We start from the raw sequence: 25,155 nt of genomic DNA, 5'->3' as shown, positions 1-25,155 counted from the left end.
ACATTATAATTTTTGTCATTTGAGGGTTCACAAGGTTCTAAAAACTAAAAAAAGGGCCATAACTCTGGAAGTAATCTACAGAAATTGATGAAATTCGACAGGCTTTTTCGTTTTACTAATTCAAATAATGCATATAAATTTCATACGGATCGGATGAAAACTTTTGTCGTTCGAACGTTCACAAGGTTCAACAAAGTAAAACAAGGGCCATAACTCTAGAAGTAATTGACGGAAATTGCTAACATTCAATAGGATTCTTCATTTCACTAATTTAAATGATGCATATAATTTCATACAGATTAGGTGATAACTTTTGTCAGTCAAGCATTCACAAGATTCAACACTATATGTAATTAACGGAAAATTGCTGAATTTCAATAGGATTCTTTGTTTTACTAATTTAAATGATGCATATAAATTTCATACAGATCGGATAATAACTTTTGTCGTTAGAGCATTCACATGGTACAGCATTCACATGGTACAACTCAATAGGCTTGTTCGTTTTACTAATTTAAATGATACATATAAATTTCATACAGATCGGATAATAACTTTTGTCGTTAGAGCATTCACATGGTACAACAAAGTGAAACAAGGGCCATAACCCACGGCATAATTAACGGAAATTGCTGAAAGTCAATAGGCTTCTTCGTTTCACTAATTTAATTGATGCATATCAATTTCAAACAGATCGGATGATAACTGTTGTCATTAGAGCATTCACAAGAATCAACAAAGTGAAACAAGGGCCATAACTCTAGATGTAATTAACGGAAATTGCTGAAATTCAATAGGCTTGTTTGTTTTACTAATTTAAATGAGGCATATAAATTTCATACAGATCGGTTGATAACTTTAGTCGTTAGAGCGTTCACAAGGTGCAACAAAGTGAAACAAGGGCCACAACTCCAGAAGAAATTAGTGGAAGTTATTGAAATTAAATAGGCTTCTTTATCTCACTAATGCAAACAACATATATCAATTTCAAAACAATCATATGATAAATGTAGTCTGTAGACTGTTCACAATAAATTGTGGACGATGGACGGACGGACGGGGGCTACGGCAATATACGACCACATGGCGTATAAAAATGGTTCAAAGAATATCCTGCAACGTGGCATATCAGGATATTCAGGATACTTTAGCATTATTCAATCTAAATTTAGTGTTTCACATTCCAGGGCTCGAAATGTTCGTCTGTCTACTTGTTGACAAAAGGCAAGTTTTACGTCTTACAGGTAAGTAAGTACCTTTTGCCTGCGACAGGTGGACTAAATTTTATTTAACGTTCAATAAATTGACTTCGGTTCACAATACTTACATATCAAGTCACATATATTTATTTATTCCTTTCTAAAATGTAACAATTAAGTGCGAATAAATATACTGTTTGAATGGCATTTAGTAATTGAACACATTGAAATAAACACAACAGTTCTATGGATAACAATTACTGTATTTCTATTAAACCTACGTTTCAACAATGATTCTCTTGTCGTTATCAAGCACAATACTGATACAGACAGAAGGAACGAAACATATATACTATTCAAAAAAAGTAGGGGATATTTGATTTTGGGGGCATAATACTAAAATATGCAAATGACTATGAAAAAAGTCACTATAGAACCTAACAGAAGAAACATTTCCAGTTACATGTGACGCCCAAACGCACCAATAGCTACCGCATGGAATGCAGGTGATGCTTGGGATCATCATGGGGGTCCAACCCAAGATTTGCACGACTCTGACTTTGAATGTTACAGTCATTGTGGCATTGAATTCCAGGGTGGAAACATCAGTTTAATTGTTTTGGTGACCAGAAAACAAATTTTGATATGCGTCGGCTTACCCAAAATGAAAGGTTACGTGCCCTTGGCATGCTACAGAATGGCACAACACAGGTGGTTGTGGCGCGGACGATGAATGTTTCTCAGTCTGTCATAAGCAGGCTATGGTCCAGATACCGTGATACACAATCTGTACAGGACAGACCACGCTCAGGTCGACCAAGGGCGACAACTCAAGCCCAGGATCGATTTATCCGTACCTTGGCCTTGAGAAATCGTGTCATCACAGCAAATCAGATCAGCGCTCGTCTTCAAACAGACACTGGTGTGAGAGTGAGTGGCCAGACGATTCGGAATCGACTGCATAGGGGTCACCTTCACGCCCAACGTCCTCGCGTGATCCCTTGTTTGAGAGATCATCACATTCAGGCAAGACGTCGTTGGTGTAGGGATCGTCAACACTGGGATAATCGACGCTGGAGCAATGTGATGTTTTCAGATGAGTCAAGGTTCACTGTTGATTTTTTGGACAGACGTAGGAGGGTGTGGCGTCGTCGAAACGAGCGCTTCCAAGACGTTAACGTCATCAGACATGATCGATTTAGGGGTGGTTCTGTTATGGTGTGGGGAGGCATCACTGTTGCTGGAAGAACGGCTTTACATGTTGTTGCAGGGCGTGTTACAGGCCAGTACTACCGGGACAACATCTTGGCAGTCCATGTTGTGCCGTTCGCACGACGTCATGGCCGCCGTTTCATCTTCCAGGATGACAACGCAAGATGTCACAGGGCCAGGATCGTTACAGGTTACCTCCAACAACAGAACATCACCACATTACCTTGGCCAGCACTGAGTCCCGACCTCTCCCCCATCGAGCATGTCTGGGACATGCTTGGACAGAGGTTACGTCAACGTCAACAACGTCCTGCCAATGTCCAAGAACTTGCTGCTGCGTTGCAACAGGAATGGGACAATCTGGACCAAAATGACCTTAGACGTCTCATAAGGAGTATGCCACGTCGGATCAATGCTTGTTTGGCAAACAGAGGAGGATTTACCCGTTACTGACTTGGTTGTGATGCTGTGGTAACTTTGCTGTTTGACCCCGGGTATCATTTTACCCTTATAATGGTCAGTCTGTGCCTTACTTAGTCTAACGATCATTTGGAATAAATCGATGAATGTGAACTTCATTTCATTTTGTCATTTGTTTCTTCATCAGTTTCATTAGGTGACTTTAATAACTCTTAAAAATCAAATATCCCCTACTTTTTTTGAATAGTATATATGTACAATCTAAACATTCAATGAAACCATTTCGTAAGGAGGATAGTGAACCTTGATTATAATAATGAAATCATATGCAATAATATAATATACAATATACGTCCACATGAAAATGTGGGCGTATAAAAACTAGAAAATGTAAAAGCAATCTGCTGAAAATTTCAGTCAAATTGATTCACTATGAACCGAGAATTAAGCGATTGAAATTTCAGCTTAGCCTCAATCATCATTACCAAAGTTGCTATGATAAAAAAAACAATCTTGATTATCCATTTCATGATTAAATCATAAATGAAAGTTGAGCTGCAAATCGGTTTCTAATCCAATAAATATCACAGGCTAGCGACAACATCTAGATTTGATTATTGTCTGGATAAGTTAATTAATGTCTAATTAATAATTCAGATAACATTTCAGGCATAGGCAGATTTAGCTCTTGCATAATGTATGTTTAATCGGGAGTGTTAACCTTGGACATATATATAAATTACCGTAACAATCAAACAATATAGCGAGGCCACTTAATTGGCTCTTGTATGATTATAATACCTAAGCCGTACAACAGTATACAAATTATCTCATACATGCACTTTAGAATGAAAAGTTATACTTAATTACTTACAATATTACTTAATAAATGTCCTATATATGTGACTGTCAGTGAGTCCTTGGCTATTACCTTCATAGTATAATATGTATACCAGCTGTGTAACTGATTTATTTTAATTGTAAGAATCTTGGAACTGTTATCAGGCGGGGTCAGAATGTGACCCTCTATGGTAAAATCTGAACAAAGGACAATAAACTCTTAGACACACAGGCTATAATGCCATAGACATAGAAACCGAGAGACTGTGAGGACGAATTGTTTAAAACCACTGTTTTATATATTCAAGTATACTGAAAATAAAAGTTTTTAGTGAAGAAATTATTTTGGATTTAATTCAGTGCAACAATCACAGTTTTAAACAGTTCCTTGCAGTCTCTGACAGAAACAGACAAGACATAATTAGAAGACAAGTTACAGTTTATTTACAACCTGGAAATTACGACAACGACATATTCTGATTTCTATTCAAATACCAGGATAGGAAGCAGTTAGAAAACCATACTTTCTAATTATGGCATCAAAGGGAGATACCTGTGACACAGCAGAAACATCAATGACAAGAAAAGATCCATCAGAACATGACAGAGAGAGGCAGGAAATCGCAACTTGGAAAAGCCAGAGTTGTGTTTACTTCAGCCATCGATAATATTACCAAATTTATGACAGACGGAGAAGAAGACATAGAGAAGCTTTCTGGTGCCGATCTGGCGAAGACATTAGTGGAACTAGTTTCAGATACATTTTCCAGAATTGAATCATTAATTCTTGCAGACGAAATAGTGCCAGAAACTGACCAAATGTTATACGACAAAACTGTACAACATATCCTGTTCTTTAAGAGAAAGCTTAAACATACATTATGCAAGAGCTAAATCTGATTATTGCAAGTCTTTATTTAGGCTTCAGATGTCATAGAAATTATAAATTAGATCTTTATTTACACAACAAGCACAAAATCAACTCTGTAGACCCACGGATGGCTTTGATTCAGCTTGGATTTAAACGGGATTTCGTTGACTGATTTAATTTTAAATGGCGTCGTGAGCGGAGATTAACCATTACGTTGACGTCATACTCCCGGATCGAGGCTAAATGATAGAGTGTACGAAGCGAGGCCGCTGTTGAGCGATGCCTTAACAAATGACATCTAAACTATTTAAAGTGCAATAAACTAAACACAGATAATGACAAATTACAGACGGACAGGTCTTCTGTCTTAATAATATCAATAAAAATATTTTTATTTCCCGAATAGGCACAACGCCACTGGTGTATACCTATAGATTTATCATAATTGTATTATATTATTATAATATTATGTCCTATATTCACTTGATTTAATGCATGCCCAAAATACAAGACTTAAAATATGCTAAGGGAGTATTTTACTGAGGTCATCATCATTGGCTTTTTATTTTATTATTTTTGATAAAGAACTCAGTTTTTTTACATTTGGTGTTGAGCTTGATTCATGTAGAAATAACATTCACAATTTCGTTGTGATTAATCTACTACTTTTTTAGTAATTTTGAAATTTAATTTCTAAAGTACACTAAACCAAAGCCTAAATTTGTAACATCACTGACCCTACATTAGAAATGACCAAGTATACACTTTATTGCCATTTCCAAAGACTGTCTATTACCCACATATAAAAAGATCAACAATGACTATATACGATGTACACAAATACATACATAGTGGAACACTTTTATCATTATAAAATTTATTTTTAAATTACCGCTTGCATACGTTTGGCTGTCAGTCAAACCATACGTTGTGGCCCGTCCGAATTAACAAAATAACGGATGAATCAACTATAAGTTAAAACAAAATGAAAAAATAAATATATTCGCGTGACGCACAATTTATTTGGTCAACTTCGCACTATTTTTAGCGAAAGAATAACATTTTTAAATTATTCGCATCAATATCGGTCACAAATCAAACGTACGCAATTTGTTATTTATCTCATGACCCGGTAGAAATTATCTGTTGACACCCACGTGACATAATATTTATACACACAGAAAATGTGTACGTCATCGCTTTTTGTACACGAACACAGTAATGGCGAACACAGCTCGATTTTAATAGTGTCAGTCAAAAAGTCAAACGTACGCAAAATGTAAAGCACGGTCAAGTGGACCCATCACCTAGATGTTCAGTAACAAAAAGTGCAAAATATTCAAGAACTTTCTGGGATAGATTAAAGTCAGATCCAGAGGCATGGGCAGCATTTAAGGCTTTGGAAGCAGAACGTGCACGAGAGCGTCGTGCCAGAAGAACAGAAGGAAAGGAAGGGACAGAGTGACCAATAGAAGTAGACAGAAAAAGCTTTACAATAAAAGAAAAAATGAAGTTGGGGACAGTGAACGTTTTCCCGGAGTTAAAGACTAAGACTGCTAAAGTTCTCGCGACCAGACAAGTAGACACAAAAAACAGAACTATCCTTGACATTTTAGAGAACTTTAGTACTCTACATAAGGCTAGGAAGATTGTTGCGGTTTGGATTCACTTCATTCGAGTTATAAAATCGAAGTCGCATGAATCAATCCAGAATACAAGAAGACAGCCAGGTGCCTCGAAGAAGCAGAGCATGAAATCATCCGGTTACTTCAAGTAGAACATTTTCAGACAGAACTGACCTACCTGGGGAATACTCTGCAGTTAAAAAATCATCTCAACTGTTCCGGTTAAATCCTTTCATTGATAATAAGGGTTTGTTACAAGTGGGTTGAAGAATTAAACATGCTATACTGTCATTCGGTGAGAAACATCCAATTATTTTACCTAAAAGAGGGCCACCTGACTAATCTTGTTATTTGACACTACCGCATCAAATTGTCCCATTCTGGATGAAATCTCTAATTGAACGCAATCAGAGAACGGTTTTGGCTGATAAATGGCGCGTCTAATGTTCGACACTACATATCTAAGTGTGTAAATTGTAAGAAGTTACGAGGAAGAAGCATGGAGCAGATTATGGGCGACTTGCCGGAGGATCGCATACAAAAAGGGGCACCATTTACTTATTCAGCCTGTGACCTCTTCGGACCTTATATGGTACAATTCAAGAGATCGGAGTTGAAACGATACGGCCTGATCTTCTCATGTCAGGCATCCAGAGCGGGCCACCTAGAAGTTTTACACTCAATGACAACCGACTCATTTATTAATGGGCTAAGACGATTCATTTGCTGTCGTGGAAGTGTGAAACAAATTTGATCCGATTGTGGAAGTCAGATACTTGGATCAGAATTCGAACTAAACAAAGCTAAAAGAGAAATAAACGAATATTAGTGTTCCATATGCACCACATACTCATGGATCTTGGGAGCGGCAAATTAATAGTGTTATACGTGTCTTAGAAGGTCTACTTTTACAACCTTGTTTTACCACCACCAGATAACTTTGTTCAACAAGATCTATATCTCCATAAGCAGTGGCGAAGAGCTCAATATGTAATAAATTAATTTTGGACGAGATGGAAAACTGAGGTTTTACAACTTCAACAACAATGACAAAAATGGCAGTATCCAAAAAGGAATTTCCAGGAAGGGGATATTGTCTTAATGATCGAAAATGACATACCTAAGTAAAGACAACAAAATTTGTAAAGTCGATGTCGCGACAACCCGACACCAACATGGATGCAGGAGACGTATTAAATACACACACGCCATACAGCAATTGGTTCTCTTAATACCAGTTGAAGATTATTCAATATGAACCAGAAGACCGAAATACTATCTCCGTCAAGGAGCCTTTATATAGCAATTAGTTTTATTAGACAGTATATATCTATCTGGACAATAATAGTGTTTTGGGGCTTAAGAGTGTATCCGCGAGAAGACCATGCAAAAATCGCAAAAAGTGCTAAGATGGGGGGGTCGGAAGTTTTTGATCAAACTTATGGTATGACACCCCCTAGGGGCAAGAGGTAACATGCAGAAGTGGTTACAGTCTGATGTCGCTCTAAAGGACTGTACAGGAATTATTCATTTTATGGGTAAAATTGTGGTTTTCACATGTGTATTTATCACCTTTTTTAAGCACAGACTGCATTCTATGGTGGAATAGAAACCTTCTAATTTTGACCCTGTCTGATAAAGAGGGTGGTCAACTTCTACCCCAGCACTAATTTGAAGAAAAAAAAATCAGTACATACTAATTTTGTGTGGACTTGTTTTAGGGTACCATATTCACATTGTCCTTATAGTGCAGAAAAAGATACACTGTAACTTTTTCTTTCATGGTAGAATTTCTTTGGATGGTTTTGAAGTGCTAAGCACATTGTATCCATAGGTGTAAAAAAAAATGACCGGAATGCAACATACTTAAAATTTACAGCTTATTGAAAAGTGCTAAAAATAAGCTTTTGTGATACATTTTTTTGCAAATTTAATTAGAGAAATAAATTTTTTGACTTTTATACTTTTTCATCATCATATCCATAGCCATTATTTGTACCATGTTGTACTCTATATAAGTGTGTATTTGTATTTATTGTATATTTGGTATTGTCGTATTGTCCCTTTAACATATTTGTTGTATTGTCTCTTTAAGATTTCATTTTCAAACAAGTTACCGAAAATGGCTACAAAATGTTTAATTTCAGAGCATGTTTCCACTATTCATTATGGGACACATCCACTGATTTCTACAATACAGAAATGTGGAAGCTTAAATATTAACGGCAACGAAGCCTATTACTAATTGCGTCGAAGTGGGTGACATTGAACAGTGTAGTATGGTAGCTACAGCTCTCGGGCACCGTCAGCTGCACCTTCAGGGCCGGATTTAGAATAAGAGAGGCCCTAGGCAAACCCCCTAAACAGGGCCCACGACATGGACCTTGGGGCCCTGGGACAAGCAACTCGGTGAGAGGGTGGGTCGGGGGAAGTCATGCGGTTGGTGGTTCGAATCTCACTATTAGGTGAATTTTTCATTTTTGTTGGATTATTTTATTTAAAATAATGTCTATTTGAGAGTAATGGATATGTTTGTTAAGATTGAGCACGTCGAAACTCCAATGGAAGGTCGTGGACAACTGCAGAAGTCAATTCCCGTTGACGCCAGATGAGCCATGAACGATTAAAGGCCTTTGAAATTATTTTTTTTCAAGATATTTTTATAAAACAGATACTAATGTATTTTAGGGCTGGTAGTAAACACCATATGAATGAAAAGGAAAATAAATTGTTAGGTTTTTTTTATCTACTACGGTTAATTATCTCTAAAATAGGGAAATTACAGGTTAATTTCATGGGTTATTGTTTCCTTTACCTAGTTTTTGTCAAGTCGATTCCGGTCATTTTTATTTTTTGTATCAAATGTTGGGAGGTTGCTTGTTCAGGTGAGCATAAATTTTTTAAACCCACCCCATGAAAGAAGTAGCTATAGGGCGTCAAACTTTGGGTGACGAAAAATGGGGAATTTAGACAGGCTTTGATATCCAGTCCGTATACAGATCTTATTCGCCAGAATCGTCTGAAGTTAATATTGTGATAACAGCACTGAGTCATCGATAAACTGTGTGAGTTTGGTCTTTCTGCTACGTATAGTAAAAGTGTAAGGACTTGCCAAAGTTGGTATTTGAGAAAAGACAGATTTTGGCAATTTCACCATATGAAAAATGTTTTTTCAATTTTCTCATACAGGAATTGAAAGATTTATCTAATATTGCACATTTATGTTAGGCCGCATTCCATGGGCACAAATTGTCGTTGCAAAAATATTTTCGTTCCTACAAATCCGGTCTAGAAGAAATTTTGTCAGTGTATAGTTCATATAGAGATATTCGTTTGTTGTAATGTTCCCCAAAAAATTCCATAGTTCTACGGTGATATTCTTCGTTGAAATCCGGACTATTTATTGATAGTAAAATCCATAGTGCGCGAGGTCACTGGACAGAATTCAGCGTTGTTCGCCGCGTCACGTGATCGTTTTTTCCACAATCGACCACGAGGAACACATTGCAGTTATACATGTAGAAGCTACACTAAATGGCGACAAAGGCGCAATTAACTTGTATTGTTCACTAAGTGTTAATAAGGGAAGTGCAGAACCCTTTACAAACACAAGGTGAGATAAATGTCGTGAGGTAGCTATAGACTGGTTTCAATTGGATGGAAATGACCAATCCATTGCAGCATTTTTCGATACAAATGGATATTTTATTACGAAGGATATTATATTGAAGATACAGTCGGCAGTGGTTTTGGATTTCATCCAACGTTTAATAGATGTTTTAAGAACAAAACAGTTAAATGATGCGAGAAAGAAAGAGTGACTCAGTAATAAGGCAGCGTCTACATTCAGTCCAACCGAAACTAAACTGTCACGACATACATACAGACTATTAGTATTAGTATTACTGTGATGTGGTCATAATATATTTTACCAAACATTATTTAACAACTTACTATTAGTATATTAATCATTCGACAAAAATAGCAATTCACTCATAACATAATATTTTAAACACGGTTTCACCAAACCTTCAACAAGATATGACCACTTCTATTCCAACTAGTAGAAGTAATAAATAAATGTAATAAATAAAGGTGCATCATATATAGGCTACAGACCATAAGTCCAGAAAAATTTGTGAATGAAAGAATTGAATATAACCATCCAAGTCAACCCAGAACATTGCATGCTGTGATTCAAAGGAAAGAGGGGAATTATACTAATTAATCAAAGTTTTTGATAATCCCTAATTAAGTCTTTCACACCCCACTGATAAAGTAACATGAGCTGAACATTAATGTCCAGTCGACACGGTTCCTTTATATTTAAATAATTTGTTTGCATGTAAGGGTCTGTAGCAGAGGAAAGAAACTGGGGGACTTGGAGAAAACTCACAAGGTTGAACAAGTGACCCTAGTCCTTGTCACGTACAAGCAGGGAATTGAAATTAAGTCATTGACGCAATGACAGGCCTTATGATTTCATGTGTACATGTTAAACCATTCGCCACCCACCCTCCATATTAAATAGATGTCTTTGTAAATTATGTATGTTATAGTTATACAGTGTATTAAGTATTAAATGTCTACAGTGTTTTTAAATTTATGTATTAAAGAAATGTATATGAAAATATTATCTATTAAGAAATATTGGTATTTATATTATGCAATATTTATATTAATAAATATCATTTGATACATAATATATCAAAATTCAAATGTTCTTTTTGGCCATTATGACCCTAATGTTTTGACCGTTATGTAGTTTTGACCAAAATGTTTGACCGTTATGACCAAATATTTGAGCCATTTTGGTTTAGGGCCTTTATGTCCATAACCCCTACTACTAGGCCTAGTACTTCAACAAATTTAAAAACTAAAAGTGTGTCTCATTCACCCCTACTCCTTCATTAATATCACCAAAGGAATCACATCATGGTGCAGTACTTGTTACTACTTCATCAGAGTTAAAGAAGTCAGTTTTATCAGAGAGCTGTATAATTTGCAAGAAAAAATCCAAATATGTTCGAGCGGGGGCCATACAAAAGAGGGACAATTTAGTCCAGTGCGAAATAAAAACAGCATTTTTATTATTTTATTTAAAGCACCAATAACACTTTTGCTGTTTTGATAAGTCCAGTGAAACAAATACCGGTAGCCTTATTCTAACTACTAAATGAGTTAGTGTCTTACTCTTAGTGTAAATCCTCCATTAAATTGTATTTTATTTATCTTAGGTGATCAAAAATATTTTTCAAATCAAAGGTAATTAGTTTTGGATTTGATCGACTACATGTACAGTATCTGTTATAATTGTTTAAAAAAATCAGAATATTTATTAATCAGAAGCAAGATTCCAACATTGAAAGTGTGTTTGGCACTTTTATCGATGATTACATGTAAACTATGTCGTAGGTGAGCCCCATATTGATGGGGGGGGGGGGAATCTGGTTCATTCGCAATTGCAGACAAAACCCATTTTGAATTCATATATCTATTGTAAGCTTATACATTGTAGATGGGCTTTTCCCTGACAATTCTGAGCTAGTTCAAATTATTTAAGCATTTCTTCTTAATATTTCTGCAACTTTTTAAGTTTTCAACCTTTATTTCAAAATATGTTTTTTCATTCTTAATCTTAGCTATACACTAGCCTATCCATGATCATTATCAAGACAGCAGGCTAGACAGGTTTTAAGTATTTTGTTATGTAAAATGAATGATTTTATTAGAATTACACTTATAGAAGCAGTGACCTTGTTGCATTCTCTGTAATCTCCCTTTATTAAGGCATTTTTCTAGTGAAATAGACCGGTCCCATATCCTTAATCAGTGTCGAAAAAACCTGACTGACTGCCACATTTTATGTCAGTGTGATCAAAATACCTTTTGTGGCTCTCATACACCACTTCTCTACACGGATGGGACGTTTTTGGGGTTCATTTGATCTCTGTTCGTCCCAACCGCGAGCGATTTGCAAGGTAAATCGTTCGCATGGCTTTGTTTACAACCCCGCAATCAAGACCGCTGATTGGCCAAATTTTAAATAGATACGCAGGATCCTACTCACATCTACACAAATATGGCTCCGCACTATAAAGAAATAAGTCATCGATTTATAGCCTATTTCGAGCTTGAACTATTAAATTGGCAGATTTTATTGGAGAACTTTGTTGACATATTGATTGCACGATTATTGATAGTCCGATTTGTAGACCGGTTTAGCGGGAGCGAAGGTGACAAGATTTTCACCCCGAGAATACGGCCTATGTGTTTTGGGACTATCCCAACTTATAAACCAAATTTGGTCAAAATTTGTGATTGAAGCCTTAGCACCTTCTGCATGGTTTTCTCGCGGACACGCTCTTAATTCTATGAATTATGTTTTATAGGACATTATATGGGGACAGTATTAGTGTTGTAATTTGGTTTAATTCTACCAATTAAGTTTAGTTTAATCATTTTTTCTTTCTTTTTATCATTATAATAATATTATAATAATATTTTTGTGTGCCTTTCTTAAAAATCATCCAAATTAACTTTTGTCTGAATTTTTGAGGAGCCATGTGACTGTCAGTGAGTACTTGGCTATTACCTTCATAGTATAATATTATGTATACCAGCTGTATACACTATACGACTGGTACCGTGGAATCTCGGGTAAATAGCGTTATTATCTAATCTATGTAGAATTATTCATAAATATCATTGAATTTGGCCTAATAATAGCATTCAATTTGTCCTTGTATACAACTTAAATCTCAACGTGCAATTTTGATAACCAAGCGTTAATTAACTAGTGTTTAGTTTGTCGACACGTGTGTAATTATAAGCGTCCCGCTTAATTTTCACGACTGTTCAATAATTAGTTGGACCGTTCAATTTCCCAAGTTGTGATTAAAATTAGTCAAGGTGTCTAATTACGCCAGGTATTCAATTCTGTTGCCGAACATCCAATTTCACATGCGTTGTTCAGATTTTAACGAAATGTTTATATTGAAGGAGTTGTAATATAGTAATGCTGCCGTGAAAACTCACGGGCGAATTCGAGCAAAAACTTGCACCTGGAACGCCTTGTAGCTTGACCATGGCGACTTCTCGATCGCCTTGTGTCGCCGTATCATGTCTTGGTGGCGACTTCAGATTTTTTTAAGTTACCGTACGTGAGCTCTAGCGTCATACCAAATGTAACATAATAGTTGCGGAAATTTTATGATAAATTAATTATTCCCTTCTTTGCTTTTATATAAATGTTTGTATGAACTATCGATATACTGTACGAAATCATTAATTACATGACAGGCCAAGCGTATTGTCTATTTTTATCACATTATAGTCAGCGTGTATCCGGCCAATCAAAGTCTTTGTTTAAAAAATAATCTATTTTTAGTAACAAACGGTCTCTCAATATCGGAATATGCTGACATTATTTAATAACTCAATGTGAAATAAAAATCCTGTTTCTACTCCAAGAAATATGGCGTATTTGTGGCAGATATTGTCATTCTAAATGCTAGCGTATAAAGAATAATGAAATGAGTGGATCTGACGGTTATATCTCTAGATATTTCTTTGTTCTGTATTCGTGTCGTATAATTTAAAACAATGAAATTGTGTAAAAATCTGACTGCGGTGGTATATAAAATGTGATATTTGATGGAACCGTTATTAAATCATTTTGATATCTAAATCATGTCTGCTACAAAATGGCTAAGAAAAAATTCGCCTAAACTGGGTACTAAACGAAAGGATCGCGATGATTCGACCAACATTCCTCCTGCTAAACGAAAGTATGGCAAGGAATTCACCTAATTTAATATTCTTTTGATTGGTATGTGGTCGACGAAAACGGAAAATGGCATTGGAAGATATATAGAGCAGCTCAAGTTGATTCTAATTATGCCGTAGGCCATGATCATCCTTCTAAAACAACCAATGATACTCGTCACAAAGTTTGTAAGTGTAGTTTAATTTTTGTTATTTTTGTATTATCGTAATTTTCTCAACCTATTTTTATGACCAAAGTATAGTGGTTTCTGACTATATGAAATGAAATGTACGATCTCATTGGTCAATAATACATTGATGTTAAAACAGATCAGTTGATTGGAACTCCATTTTTATCAGACCACAATTTTTTTTCTTTTTAACATTTTCGTTTACATTTTTCAAGATAAAGAATTTTCACAATAGTAAGACTAGAGCACATATATAAAATTATATTGTTTTTGTTATTTTTTATATTGTAAAATAGATGAAAGATTAAACTGAAAAATAAATGGGAATAATGAAATGTTTGTTTATTTATGAGCATGCAATATCTGGTGTTGGCAATTTTCTTGAAGTCCCCCTAAATTTCCAGAAGTCCCCCTGATATTCAAAAAGGGAGACTTGAAGTCTCCCTAAATTTTTAGTCCAGCTTGAGCTCTGCATACACATAGAAACCAAGAAACTGTGAGGACGAATTGTTTAAAACCACTGTTTTATATATTCAAGTATACTGAAAATAAAAGTTTTTAGTGAAGAAATTATTTTGGATTTAATTCAGTGCGTCAATCACATATAATGATATATACTATAAAGGTGATTACATTCATAGTTATGTGCTACATATGTAGCACATAAGAACTATTAATGTAATCTACCTTTTATAGTATATATCATTATATATTTAACATTTAATAAAGATACATTATTGGAGATTAGATCAAGAGTTGGCAGTTCTTGCTATAGTAGTTAACCAGTGGCTGCCAGGCAGGATACGCCCACATTTTCGAGAGATGGATAGAGAACAAGCTAAAAAGAAAGTGATTTTTAATACAATCAAGGGCCGCAATTCAGGAAATTACAATTCGATATGCGCAAATATCAAAAGGAACCAAGATTTTTGGGTTATAAACTTACATTTCAAGTTTCAACAAAATCGGATAAAAATTGTGACCTCTATAGGGTCCACAACCTTGATATACCATATTTTTACGCTATTTGAGAACGAAGGGCGGCCATTTTGTCTGTCAGTTTTGGGGCGATTTTCACGAAATTCGAACTCGGCCGTCCTTAGGGTGAAACGGTGATATAATAATATGATTTTTTAAATCGGATAAAAATTATGACCTCTATAGGGTCCACAAGCTAAAAACGTGATTTTTCGTACAATCAGGGGCCATAATTCAGGAAGTTACGGTCCAATATGCACAAATATCGAAAGGAACCGAGATCTCTGGGTTATAAGCATACATTTCAAGTTTAAACCAAATCGGATAAAAATTGTGACCTCTACAGTGTTCACAAGCTAAAAACGTGATTATTCATACAATCAGGGGCCATAATCCATGAAGTTACAGTCCGATACATGCCAATATCGAAATGAACCAAGATCTTAGGGTGATAAATCTATATTTCAAGTTTCATCGAAATCGGATAAAAATTGTGACCTGTAGACTGTTCACAAACGGACAGGGGCGACGACAATATACGTCCACATGAAAATGTGGGAGTATAACAAGTAATTGTCTGTGATATCACTTAGGTGGAAGCGGAAGTAAAACTTCTATTTCACACACATAATGGTTTTCTGATAATTACTTCATGAGTTGTTACTCTTAATCAGATTTTAGTGCATTATAAATGTTTCATTACCGAAAAAAGTAAATGAACATTTGTTGACTGCCCGGACGATTTAGCTGCTGTGGGTGTATGTTTCATTGCCTGGTAACCTATCTTTTAATATATAAAGCTACAGTTCCATGTATTTTTGTAACAAATTAGTTGACGATAAATCTGCTAAATTGCTGATATTTTGCTTGATGCTAGTTGAATGTGAAGAAAGGCGTTATTTGTCAATAAGATTTGTGAATGCGTACCTTCTTCTTTTAGCCATTCTCTCAGCTTCACCAAAAGAGAGTTTGTTATCAGGTATATGTTCTGGTTCCTGTCGATGTTCAGCTCGTGGTGTGATAGAGAAACGTTGTTTAATCTTTACATCTATATCTTTCTGTATAGGTACAGGAATACGAGGAAACAGTGTAGCATACCATTCTAACTTGACCAACCACTGACGAATCATTTCTCCAATTAACATAACATGACCACCACCAGCCTTCACATCAACTTCCTGAAAGGGTTATTGTAGCAAATTCAAATAATAAATTACACCAGCTGCTGCCAGGCAGGAAACGCCCACATTTTGCAGGAGATGGATAGAGAACAAGCTAAAAACAAACATGATTTTTTGCACAATCAGGGGCAATAATCTAGAAAGTTATGGTCTGAAATGCGCAAATATCAAAAGGGACTGAGATCTTTAGGATATAAGATACGTTTTAAGCTTCATCAACATCAGATAAAAATTGTGACCTCTAGATGGTCTACAACCTTCGTATTACATACTTTTACACAATTTGAGTACAAAGAGCAGCCATTTTGTTGGGCAGTTTCATTTCAAGTTTCCCGAAATTACGGTAGAATGGTGATATAGGGTATTTAAACATTTTTTGAAGTCAGAAAAAAAATTGTGACCTCTAGTGAAAGCACAAGCTAAAAATATTATTTTTTATACGCCCACATTTTCATTCGGACATCAGATAAAAATTGTGACCTCTAGATGGTCTACAACCTTCGTATTACATACTTTTACACAATTTGAGTACAAAGAGCAGCCATTTTGTTGGGCAGTTTCATTTCAAGTTTCCCGAAATTACGGTAGAATGGTGATATACGGTATTTAAACATTTTTTGAAGTCAGAAAAAAAATTGTGACCTCTAGTGAAAGCACAAGCTAAAAATATTATTTTTTATACGCCCACATTTTCATTCGGACGTATTATGCCGTCGCCCCTGTCCGTCCGTCCACAATTTGTTTGTGGACACTCTAGAGGTCACAATTCTTATCCGATTTTGATGAAACTTGACATATAGGTTTATCTCCAGAAGATCTCGGCTGCTTTCGATACTGGCATGTATCCGATCGAAACTTCATGGATTATGGACCCTGTTTGTACGAAAAATCACGTTTTTAGCTTGTGGACCCTATAGAGGTCACAATTTTTATCCGATTTTGTTGAAACTTGAAATGTAAGTTTATAACCCAAAGATCTCGTTTTTTTTCGATATTCGCGCATATTGGACCATAACTTCCTGAATTATGGCCCCTGATTGTACGCAAAATCATGTTTTTAGCTTGTGGACTCTATAGAAGTCATAATTTTTATCCGATTTAAAAAAACGTATTATTATATCACCGTTACACCCTAAGGACAGCTGAGGTCGAATTTCGTCACAATTGGCTCAAAATTGACGGACAAAATGGCCTCCGTTAGTTCTCAAATAGCGTAAAAATATGGTATATCAAGGTTGTGGACGCTATATAGGTGACAATTTTTATCCGATTTTGTTGAAACTTGAAATGTAAGTTTATAATCCAACGATCTCGGTTCCTTTATCGATATTCGCGCATATCGGACCGTAACTTCTTGAATTATGGCCCCTGATTGTACGAAAAATCGCGTTTTTAGCTTGTGGACCGTATAGAGGTCACAATTTTTATCCGCTTTAAAAAAAATGTGATTTTTCGAACAATCAGGGGCCATAATTCAGGAAGTTACTGTCCGATATGCGCAAATATCGAAAGGAACTGAGATCTTTGCGTTATAAACTTACATTTCAAGTTTCAACAAAATCAGATAACCAGCGGCTGCCAGGCAGGATACGCCCACATTTTCGAGAGATGGATAGAGAACAAGCTAACAAGAAATAGATTTTTCCTACAATCAAGGGCCATAATTCAGGAAATTACAATTCGATATGCGCATATATCGAAAGGAACTGAGATCTTTGTGTTATAAACTTACATTTCTAGTTTCAACAAAATCGGATAAATATTGTGACCTCTATAGGGTCCACAACCTTGATATACCATATTTTTACGCTATTTGAGAACGAAGGGCGGCCATTTTGGGCCGATTTTCACGAAATTCAAAATTCAGTCGTCCCTAGGGTGTAACGGTGATATAATAATACGTTTTTTTTAAATCGGGTAAAAATTATGACTTCTATAGGGTCCACAAGCTAAAAACGTGATTTTTCGTACAATCAGGGGTCATAATTCAGGAAGTTACGGTCCGATATGCACGAATATCGAAAGGAACCGAGATCTTTGGGTTATAAACTTACATTTCAAGTTTCAACAAAATCGGATAAAAATTGTGACCCCTATAGGGTCCACAACCTTGATATACCATATTCTTACGCTATTTGGGAACGAACGGCGGCCATTTTGTCTGTCAATTTTGGGCCGATTTTCACGAAATTCGAATTCAGTCATCCTTAGGAGATAACGGTGATATAATAGAACGTTTTTTTAAATCGGATAAAAATTATGACTTCTATAGGGTCCACAAGCTAAAAACGTGATTTTTCGAACAATCAGGGGCCATAATTCAGGAAGTTATGGTCCGATATGCGCAAATATCGAAAGGAACTGAGATCTTTGGGTTATAAACTTACATTTCATGTTTCAACAAAATCGGATAAAAATTATGACCTCTATAGGGTCCACAAGCTAAAAACGTGATTTTTCGTACAAACAGGGGCCATAATCCATGAAGTTTCAATCCGATACATGCCAATATCGAAAGCAGCCGAGATCTTTTGGGGATAAACCTATATTTCAAGTTTCGTCGAAATCAGATAAGAATTGTGACCTGTAGAGAGTCCACAAACAATTGTGGACAGACAGGGGCGACGGCATAATACGTCCACATGAAAATGCGGGCGTATAAAAATTGTGACCTCTATAGGGTCCACAACCTTGATATACCATATTTTTTTGGCTATTTGAGAACGAAGGGCGGCCATTTTGTCTGTCAGTTTTTGGCCGATTTTCACGAAATTCGAACTCAGCCGTCCTTAGTGTGTAACAGTGATATAATAATACGTTTTTTTAAATCAGATAAAAATTATGACCTCTATAGGGTCCACAAGCTAAAAACGCGATTTTTCATACAATCAGGGGCCATAATTCAGGAAGTTACAGTCCGATATGCGCGAATATCGTAAGGAACCGAGATCTTCGGGTTATAAACTTACATTTCAAGTTTCAACAAAATCGCATAAACATTGTGACCTCTATTGGGTCCACAACTTTGATATACCATATTTTTACACTATTTGAGAATGAAGGGCGGCCATTTTGTCTGTCAGTTCTGGGCCGATTTTCACGAAATTCAAACTCAGCCGTCCTTAGGGTGTAACGGTGATATAATAATACGTTTTTTTTTAAATCAGATATAAATTATGACCTCTATAGGGTCCACAAGCTAAAAATGCGTTTTTTCGTACAATAAGGGGCCATAATTCAGGAAGTTACATTCTGATATGCGCGAATATCGAAAGAAACCGAGATCTTTGGGTTATAAACTTACATTTCATGTTGCAACAAAATCGGATAAAAATTGTGACCTCTATAGGGTCCACAACCTTGATATACCATATTTGAGAACGAAGGGCGGCCATTTTGTCCATCAGTTTTGGCCCGATTTTCACGGAATTCGAATTCAGCCGTCCTTAGGGTGTAACGGTGATATTATAATACGTTTTTTTAAATCGGATAAAAATTATGACCTCTATAGGGTCCACAAGCTAAAAACGCGATTTTTCGTACAATCAGGGGCCATAATTCAGAAAGTTACGGTCCAATATGCGTGAATATCGAGAGGAACCGAGATCTTTGGGTTATAAACTTACATTTTAAGTTTCAACAAAATCGGATAAAAATTGTGACCTCTATAGGGTCCACAACCTTGATATACCATATTTTTACGCTATTTGAGAACGAAGGGCGGCCATTTTGTCTGTCAAGTTTTGGGCCGATTTTCACGAAATTCGAACTCAGCCGTCTTTAGGGTGTAACCAGGGCTCGACTCTGCCGGCGGCCTCGGCGGCCATGGCCTTCGAATTTTAGAATTTGGCCACCGATTCGTGGCCGATTTTTAACTATCCACGGCCATGTATGGTCGCCGGTTAGTGCTGAGTATCGTGAGTTATTTTTACTATCGATAATCGGTATCGAAACAATCTTATTTTCACGATCGTAATGAAGAATGGATTACGTGTTTTAAAGTCAAACCATACGATGTTTTTGTTCGTCTAATTAATAATAAACTGTCTCATATTACGTATAAATTGGTTAAATAATGTAGCCTTGGTTCCGAATGACGAAATACCATTGATAGGCCTATGTATGCGCAGGAACCAAAATAAAATGAGCACGAGTCGATTCAAAACATTGCGTACGTGAGCTCGACAAATACCAACATGGTGGACAAATCGTTGTCGATTCGTGTGCAAAACTAAAGAAAACGTGATAGCCTAAAGAGCTTGTTATCACGAATTCGTAAATTGTTTATTATTATTAATAAAATACAGCCTTGATTCCGAAAGAAGAAATACAAACGTTTTTGTCATCCATCATTGCTATGTCATTTATAAATAATGAGCAGACGAATTCTGAAAGGGGAAAAACTCTGAATTATTTACACATCCGGGTATCTCCAATTTAGCGAATTCCATGATATGGCGATTATTGTTTCAAATTAAAGTATTGTTTAAATTCCTTCAAAGTTCAAATGTCAATTGTCCCTCAATAGGAACAAAAGTAAGGGGTCCAATATGTCCATATTTTTGACATTTCCCCTCAACATCAGATGTCAGTCTTTGAACCGTTATATGGGGAATGTCTTCTGGTTGATTTGGTTCTTTTTTGTTTTGTCTTTTTTTCCTGATTTTGTTTTTAAACACATCCCATTGGGCTTTTCTTCTTGTAGGCTCAGACATGTTTCTCTAATTTAGGCTTGTTTACACTTTACAACGATTACTACTTTTGGAAGGGAGATAACTCACTGAACGTCTGGTTAATCAAGACACTATTAGCACTAGGGATTTGGTATCGTTTAGAACGAGGTTTTTAGCGCTGGAATGTATGCATAGAGTTTACTTTCAAAACATCGTTCGATAATTGATAAAAATCGTTTAAGAATTATATAAATGGGTTAGTTAGTACTATGGCTTAGTTTAATGGAAACGGGTTTAGTTTCTCCGAGAGTCGTTTAAAAATGGCCGACCAGTTCACTTATCTACAACGTTTACTTATTAGACGAGCCGTCTGCTTTCCCCGAGATACGTTGAAAAATCAACTCACCGTTTACTTATCTACAGCCTTTACTTATTAGACGGGCCGTTTAATTTCCCGAGATACGTTGAAAAATCAACACACTTTTAATTTATCTACGTTGTTGAAAAATTAGATGAACCTTTTAATTTCCCCCGAGCCATTTATCTGATCGGTTAATTTTGATTACGATTATTTACATATGAAGTACGAATAAAAAAGGGGAATATAAAAAATGCACACCCATAGATGATCACCTTACCGTGGTCGTAGTATTATATATTATCCATTATCCTATAAACTTAGTATTCCACCATTGACAAATAAATCAAAAATCGGTAAATCACGTCCCAGGTATATACAATTGGAAATCGGTAAATCACGTCCCAGGTAATGTATCTTTTTTAAATCACAAATGAATTAATTAACTTGTCTTCCGTCTGTACATGTGGTCATAAGTCAAGCTTACAATGGCAGTCCGATAATCTTGCGAGACTGTTAGACAAGAACTGTACAAGGACTGACAAGGACAACTGTTGCATACCAAGCCAAAATGCAACTCGAAAAGTAGAAATTAGGAAATAAACACACGCGCTATTAGCGACCTATCATTTTGGCTTGCTGTCGTACTGGCGACTTTTCGAGTTTCGCCTCAGAAGTGGTTGTAGTCACAATTTGCCAGTTCGCATTTAAATACATGCAATTTGCGTTTACAAAATAGTCTGTATGATAAAGTCTAGTATTGAAGGCGATATTAGCGACCTATGATTTTGGCTTGCTGTCAAGCTGTCGACTTTTCGCCTCAGAAGTTGATGTAGTCTTTACTTTCAAGGTCACATTAGAATACGCGCATTGATAATTGAATTTCTTTTAGGCCTACTGTGGTTTCATACCGCATAAAAAATATACAGGTTTTCCAAATTGTAAGAATAGGCCTATTGTGCATGCAAACATTAAAAAGGGAAATCCTTGGATGAGACTGGCGTGTAGAGGATGAATATATATCGTTCTGTAGGGAGGGGGGGGTAACGTTCACTCGACACAAACTAAGAGTTATTCAGTGACTAACATGGTGCAATTTTATTTTAAAAATTGGCGATGAGAGAGAGAGAAAGAGAAATTAAATGAAATTGGGGTTTAACGTCCTACTGTTCTGCTCCGAACTGGGCTAATGAAGACGGGCATACGCCATACAGTGTGCTATAAGGGAATTTTTGCCCGAACAGCGGCAATATGGCCTACTCTTATATCGAATCCCACCTGTCAAGGGATATTTAACGTGCACGCCAATGTGTACATGGAACCTCGGTTATTTTGGTCCCATCCGAACAACTAGACAGTTGTCCTTTTTTATCCAAAAAAGATGTTGTTTTGTTCATTTTAATAAATCTATATTATAAAAAAAGTCATGTTTAAAGTGTATGAATAAAGCAATTCTTACCCACAATTCTTACTCACACTGTAGTCAGCTCTAATGCATTTATATTTAATTGTTTTAATAGCAAAGTGACATTATTATTAAATATCGTTGAAAAAAATGCCAATATCGATATCGTCCCTTTTTGCAATATCGTACAGCCCTACCGAGACCCGTGTGGATATTTTATGGTTTTATTTCCATTCGTGAAATTTATTATTTCAGAGCATTGAAATATTCGTCATTGTTACGGAACTTCCAATTCTTGAAAAATAATTGGTGTTATAGTAGAGACGTGTGGTAGCTGGGAGGAAATTTCCCTTCGATTTTATATCCTGTCACGTGGTTATAAAAGCGTGTGAATATGAGTCACGTGATGTAAACACAGCCAGCCCTGCGAAATGCGTGAATAAAATGGAATTACTATCGTTATTTATTTTCAGGCAAGTCTTTTATTCATATAACATAATGATTTCTTCATAAATAAACATCGAGTTGCATTTCGACCTAAATTTATGGCGAATATGAGTCACAGGAACTTGGAATTGATTTTTCTTCTCGTGTAGAAATGCAAAACGATGCAATTTATTTTTGACAAAATTGCCCATTGTATACAATTTTCAAATGATTGGCGGCGGTTCTTAAAATGCTCCGATTTTGTTGATTTTAATAGCATTGAAACAACAATAAAATGAACTTTCGATCGGTCGGGTGTGCTATGTTGGCAAATCGCCTCACAAAAAGATTACGTGAATTGAAGTGTTCAACTTACAAAAAAGGCATGGTATTTCAAAATGCCGACAAAGCACCCCGGACCGATCGAAAGATAGTTCAATTATCTTTCTTATGATATTAAAATGAAAAAATAATATTAAAGATAGGTTGCCAGGCAACGAAACATACGCCCACAGCAGCTATATCGTCCGGGTAGTCAACAAGAGTTGTCGCATATTTTTACTTTTTTTGGTAATGAAACATTTATAATACATTAAAATCTGATTAAGAGTAACAACTCATTAAGTAATTATCAGAAAACCATTAGTATTTGTTTGTTTTTATAAAGTTCTGCCCCATGCTAACATTTATTATTTGTTTGTTTTTATAAAGTTCTGCCCCATGCTAACATTTAGTATACAAAACTTTTAACATCATGGATTTAGCTGTTCCAAGTCATAAAGATTCATTGAAAATCAATATACTTGTTCGTCTCAAGACCTTAAACTCCGTGTATCAATCTGAAGTCAATCGGATGATAACTTTAGCCTCTAGAGAGTCACAAGATTTTTCAAAGTGATCAAGGGCCATAACTCTGGCATCAATTATCCGAAATCGTTGAAAATCAATAGGATTCTTCATCTCATGGCCTCAAACACTGTGTATAAATTTAAAGTCAATCGGATATTAAATTTAGCCTCTAGAGCGTCCACAAGATTTTTCAAAGTGATCACGGGCCATAACTCTGGCAGTATTTATTGGAAATCGCTGAAAATCAATAGGCTTCTTCGTCTCATGACCTTAAACACTGTATAAATTTAAAGTCAATCAGATATTAACTTTGACCTCTAGAGCGTCTACAAGATTTTTTGAAGTGTGTAATACTTTTAGTAGAATTTTTGCTCGAGAAATAACATATTCGTATAATATGTGATATGTACTTAAAATACTTAAATCAACTTAGTCTGTAATTGACAGTTGACACATAAAAAAGAGCGATTTATCGAAAACATATGTCACGCATTTACCACCGAATTACACGTGAGTGGAATTATTCTAATTGCATCATTTGGTTTAAAGTAATCAATCATATCGTTAATTGCACAGGTTCAGGGCCATGAACAGGCTTTCTGTGCGTGATCTGCAGGAGTCTTATAAAATAAATCATAGTAAAGTTTTAAGGCAGACTTGCATTAGATTCCAGAGATCGAGGGTACATCTGAGTTCCTAGACAGCCGAGAGGCTGGATAGGGTGGAGAAGTGGTTTTAGCTATATAGTATTGTAATTTGTGCTATGCTTGTATACCTGTATTCAGTTATATGCTATATAAAATGTAGAAGCGAACTATGCATTATTATTCCTGGTAAGACAAACGTCTTAAGAAACTGGAAGAAGTAAATACACAACGTAAAGCAGAAGTAAAGACAGCTAGAGACAAATTCTAGACGATCACAAGGCTACAGAAATATGTAGTAAGAAAAGATGCATGGGTCGTACGTAGGATCTTTGACCTAAAGAGCGTCCACAAGATTTTTTTAAGTGATCAAGGGCCATAACTCTGGCAGTAATTATCGGAAATCGCTGAAGATCAATAGACTTCTTCGTCTCATGACCTTAAACACTGTTTAAAGTCAATCGGATATTAACTTTAGCCTCTAGAGCGTCAACAAGATTTTTCAAAGTGATCAAG

General features: G+C 35.9%; 1 protein-coding gene across 4 annotated transcripts in view; it reads right to left on the bottom strand.

Moving 5' to 3' along the window:
• LOC126807870 (pre-mRNA-splicing factor 38B) overlaps nt 1-25,155 on the bottom strand; it is a 77,430-nt gene that overhangs the window by 9,853 nt on the left and 42,422 nt on the right. For 3 of the 4 annotated variants that reach the window (XM_050532750.1, XM_050532734.1, XM_050532742.1), the window contains exon 6: nt 16,031-16,281. In XM_050532750.1, coding sequence (XP_050388707.1) covers nt 16,031-16,281 — 251 coding nt within the window. Of the gene's footprint in view, nt 1-14,284; nt 14,668-16,030; nt 16,282-25,155 lie in introns of those variants that run through there. The other variant, XM_050532760.2, reaches the window with a different exon arrangement.

The sequence above is a fragment of the Patella vulgata genome, chromosome 1, assembly GCF_932274485.2.
Source record: "Patella vulgata chromosome 1, xgPatVulg1.2, whole genome shotgun sequence".
Taxonomy (NCBI): domain Eukaryota; kingdom Metazoa; phylum Mollusca; class Gastropoda; family Patellidae; genus Patella; species Patella vulgata.
This window is presented reverse-complemented; position numbering and strand designations above follow the sequence as displayed.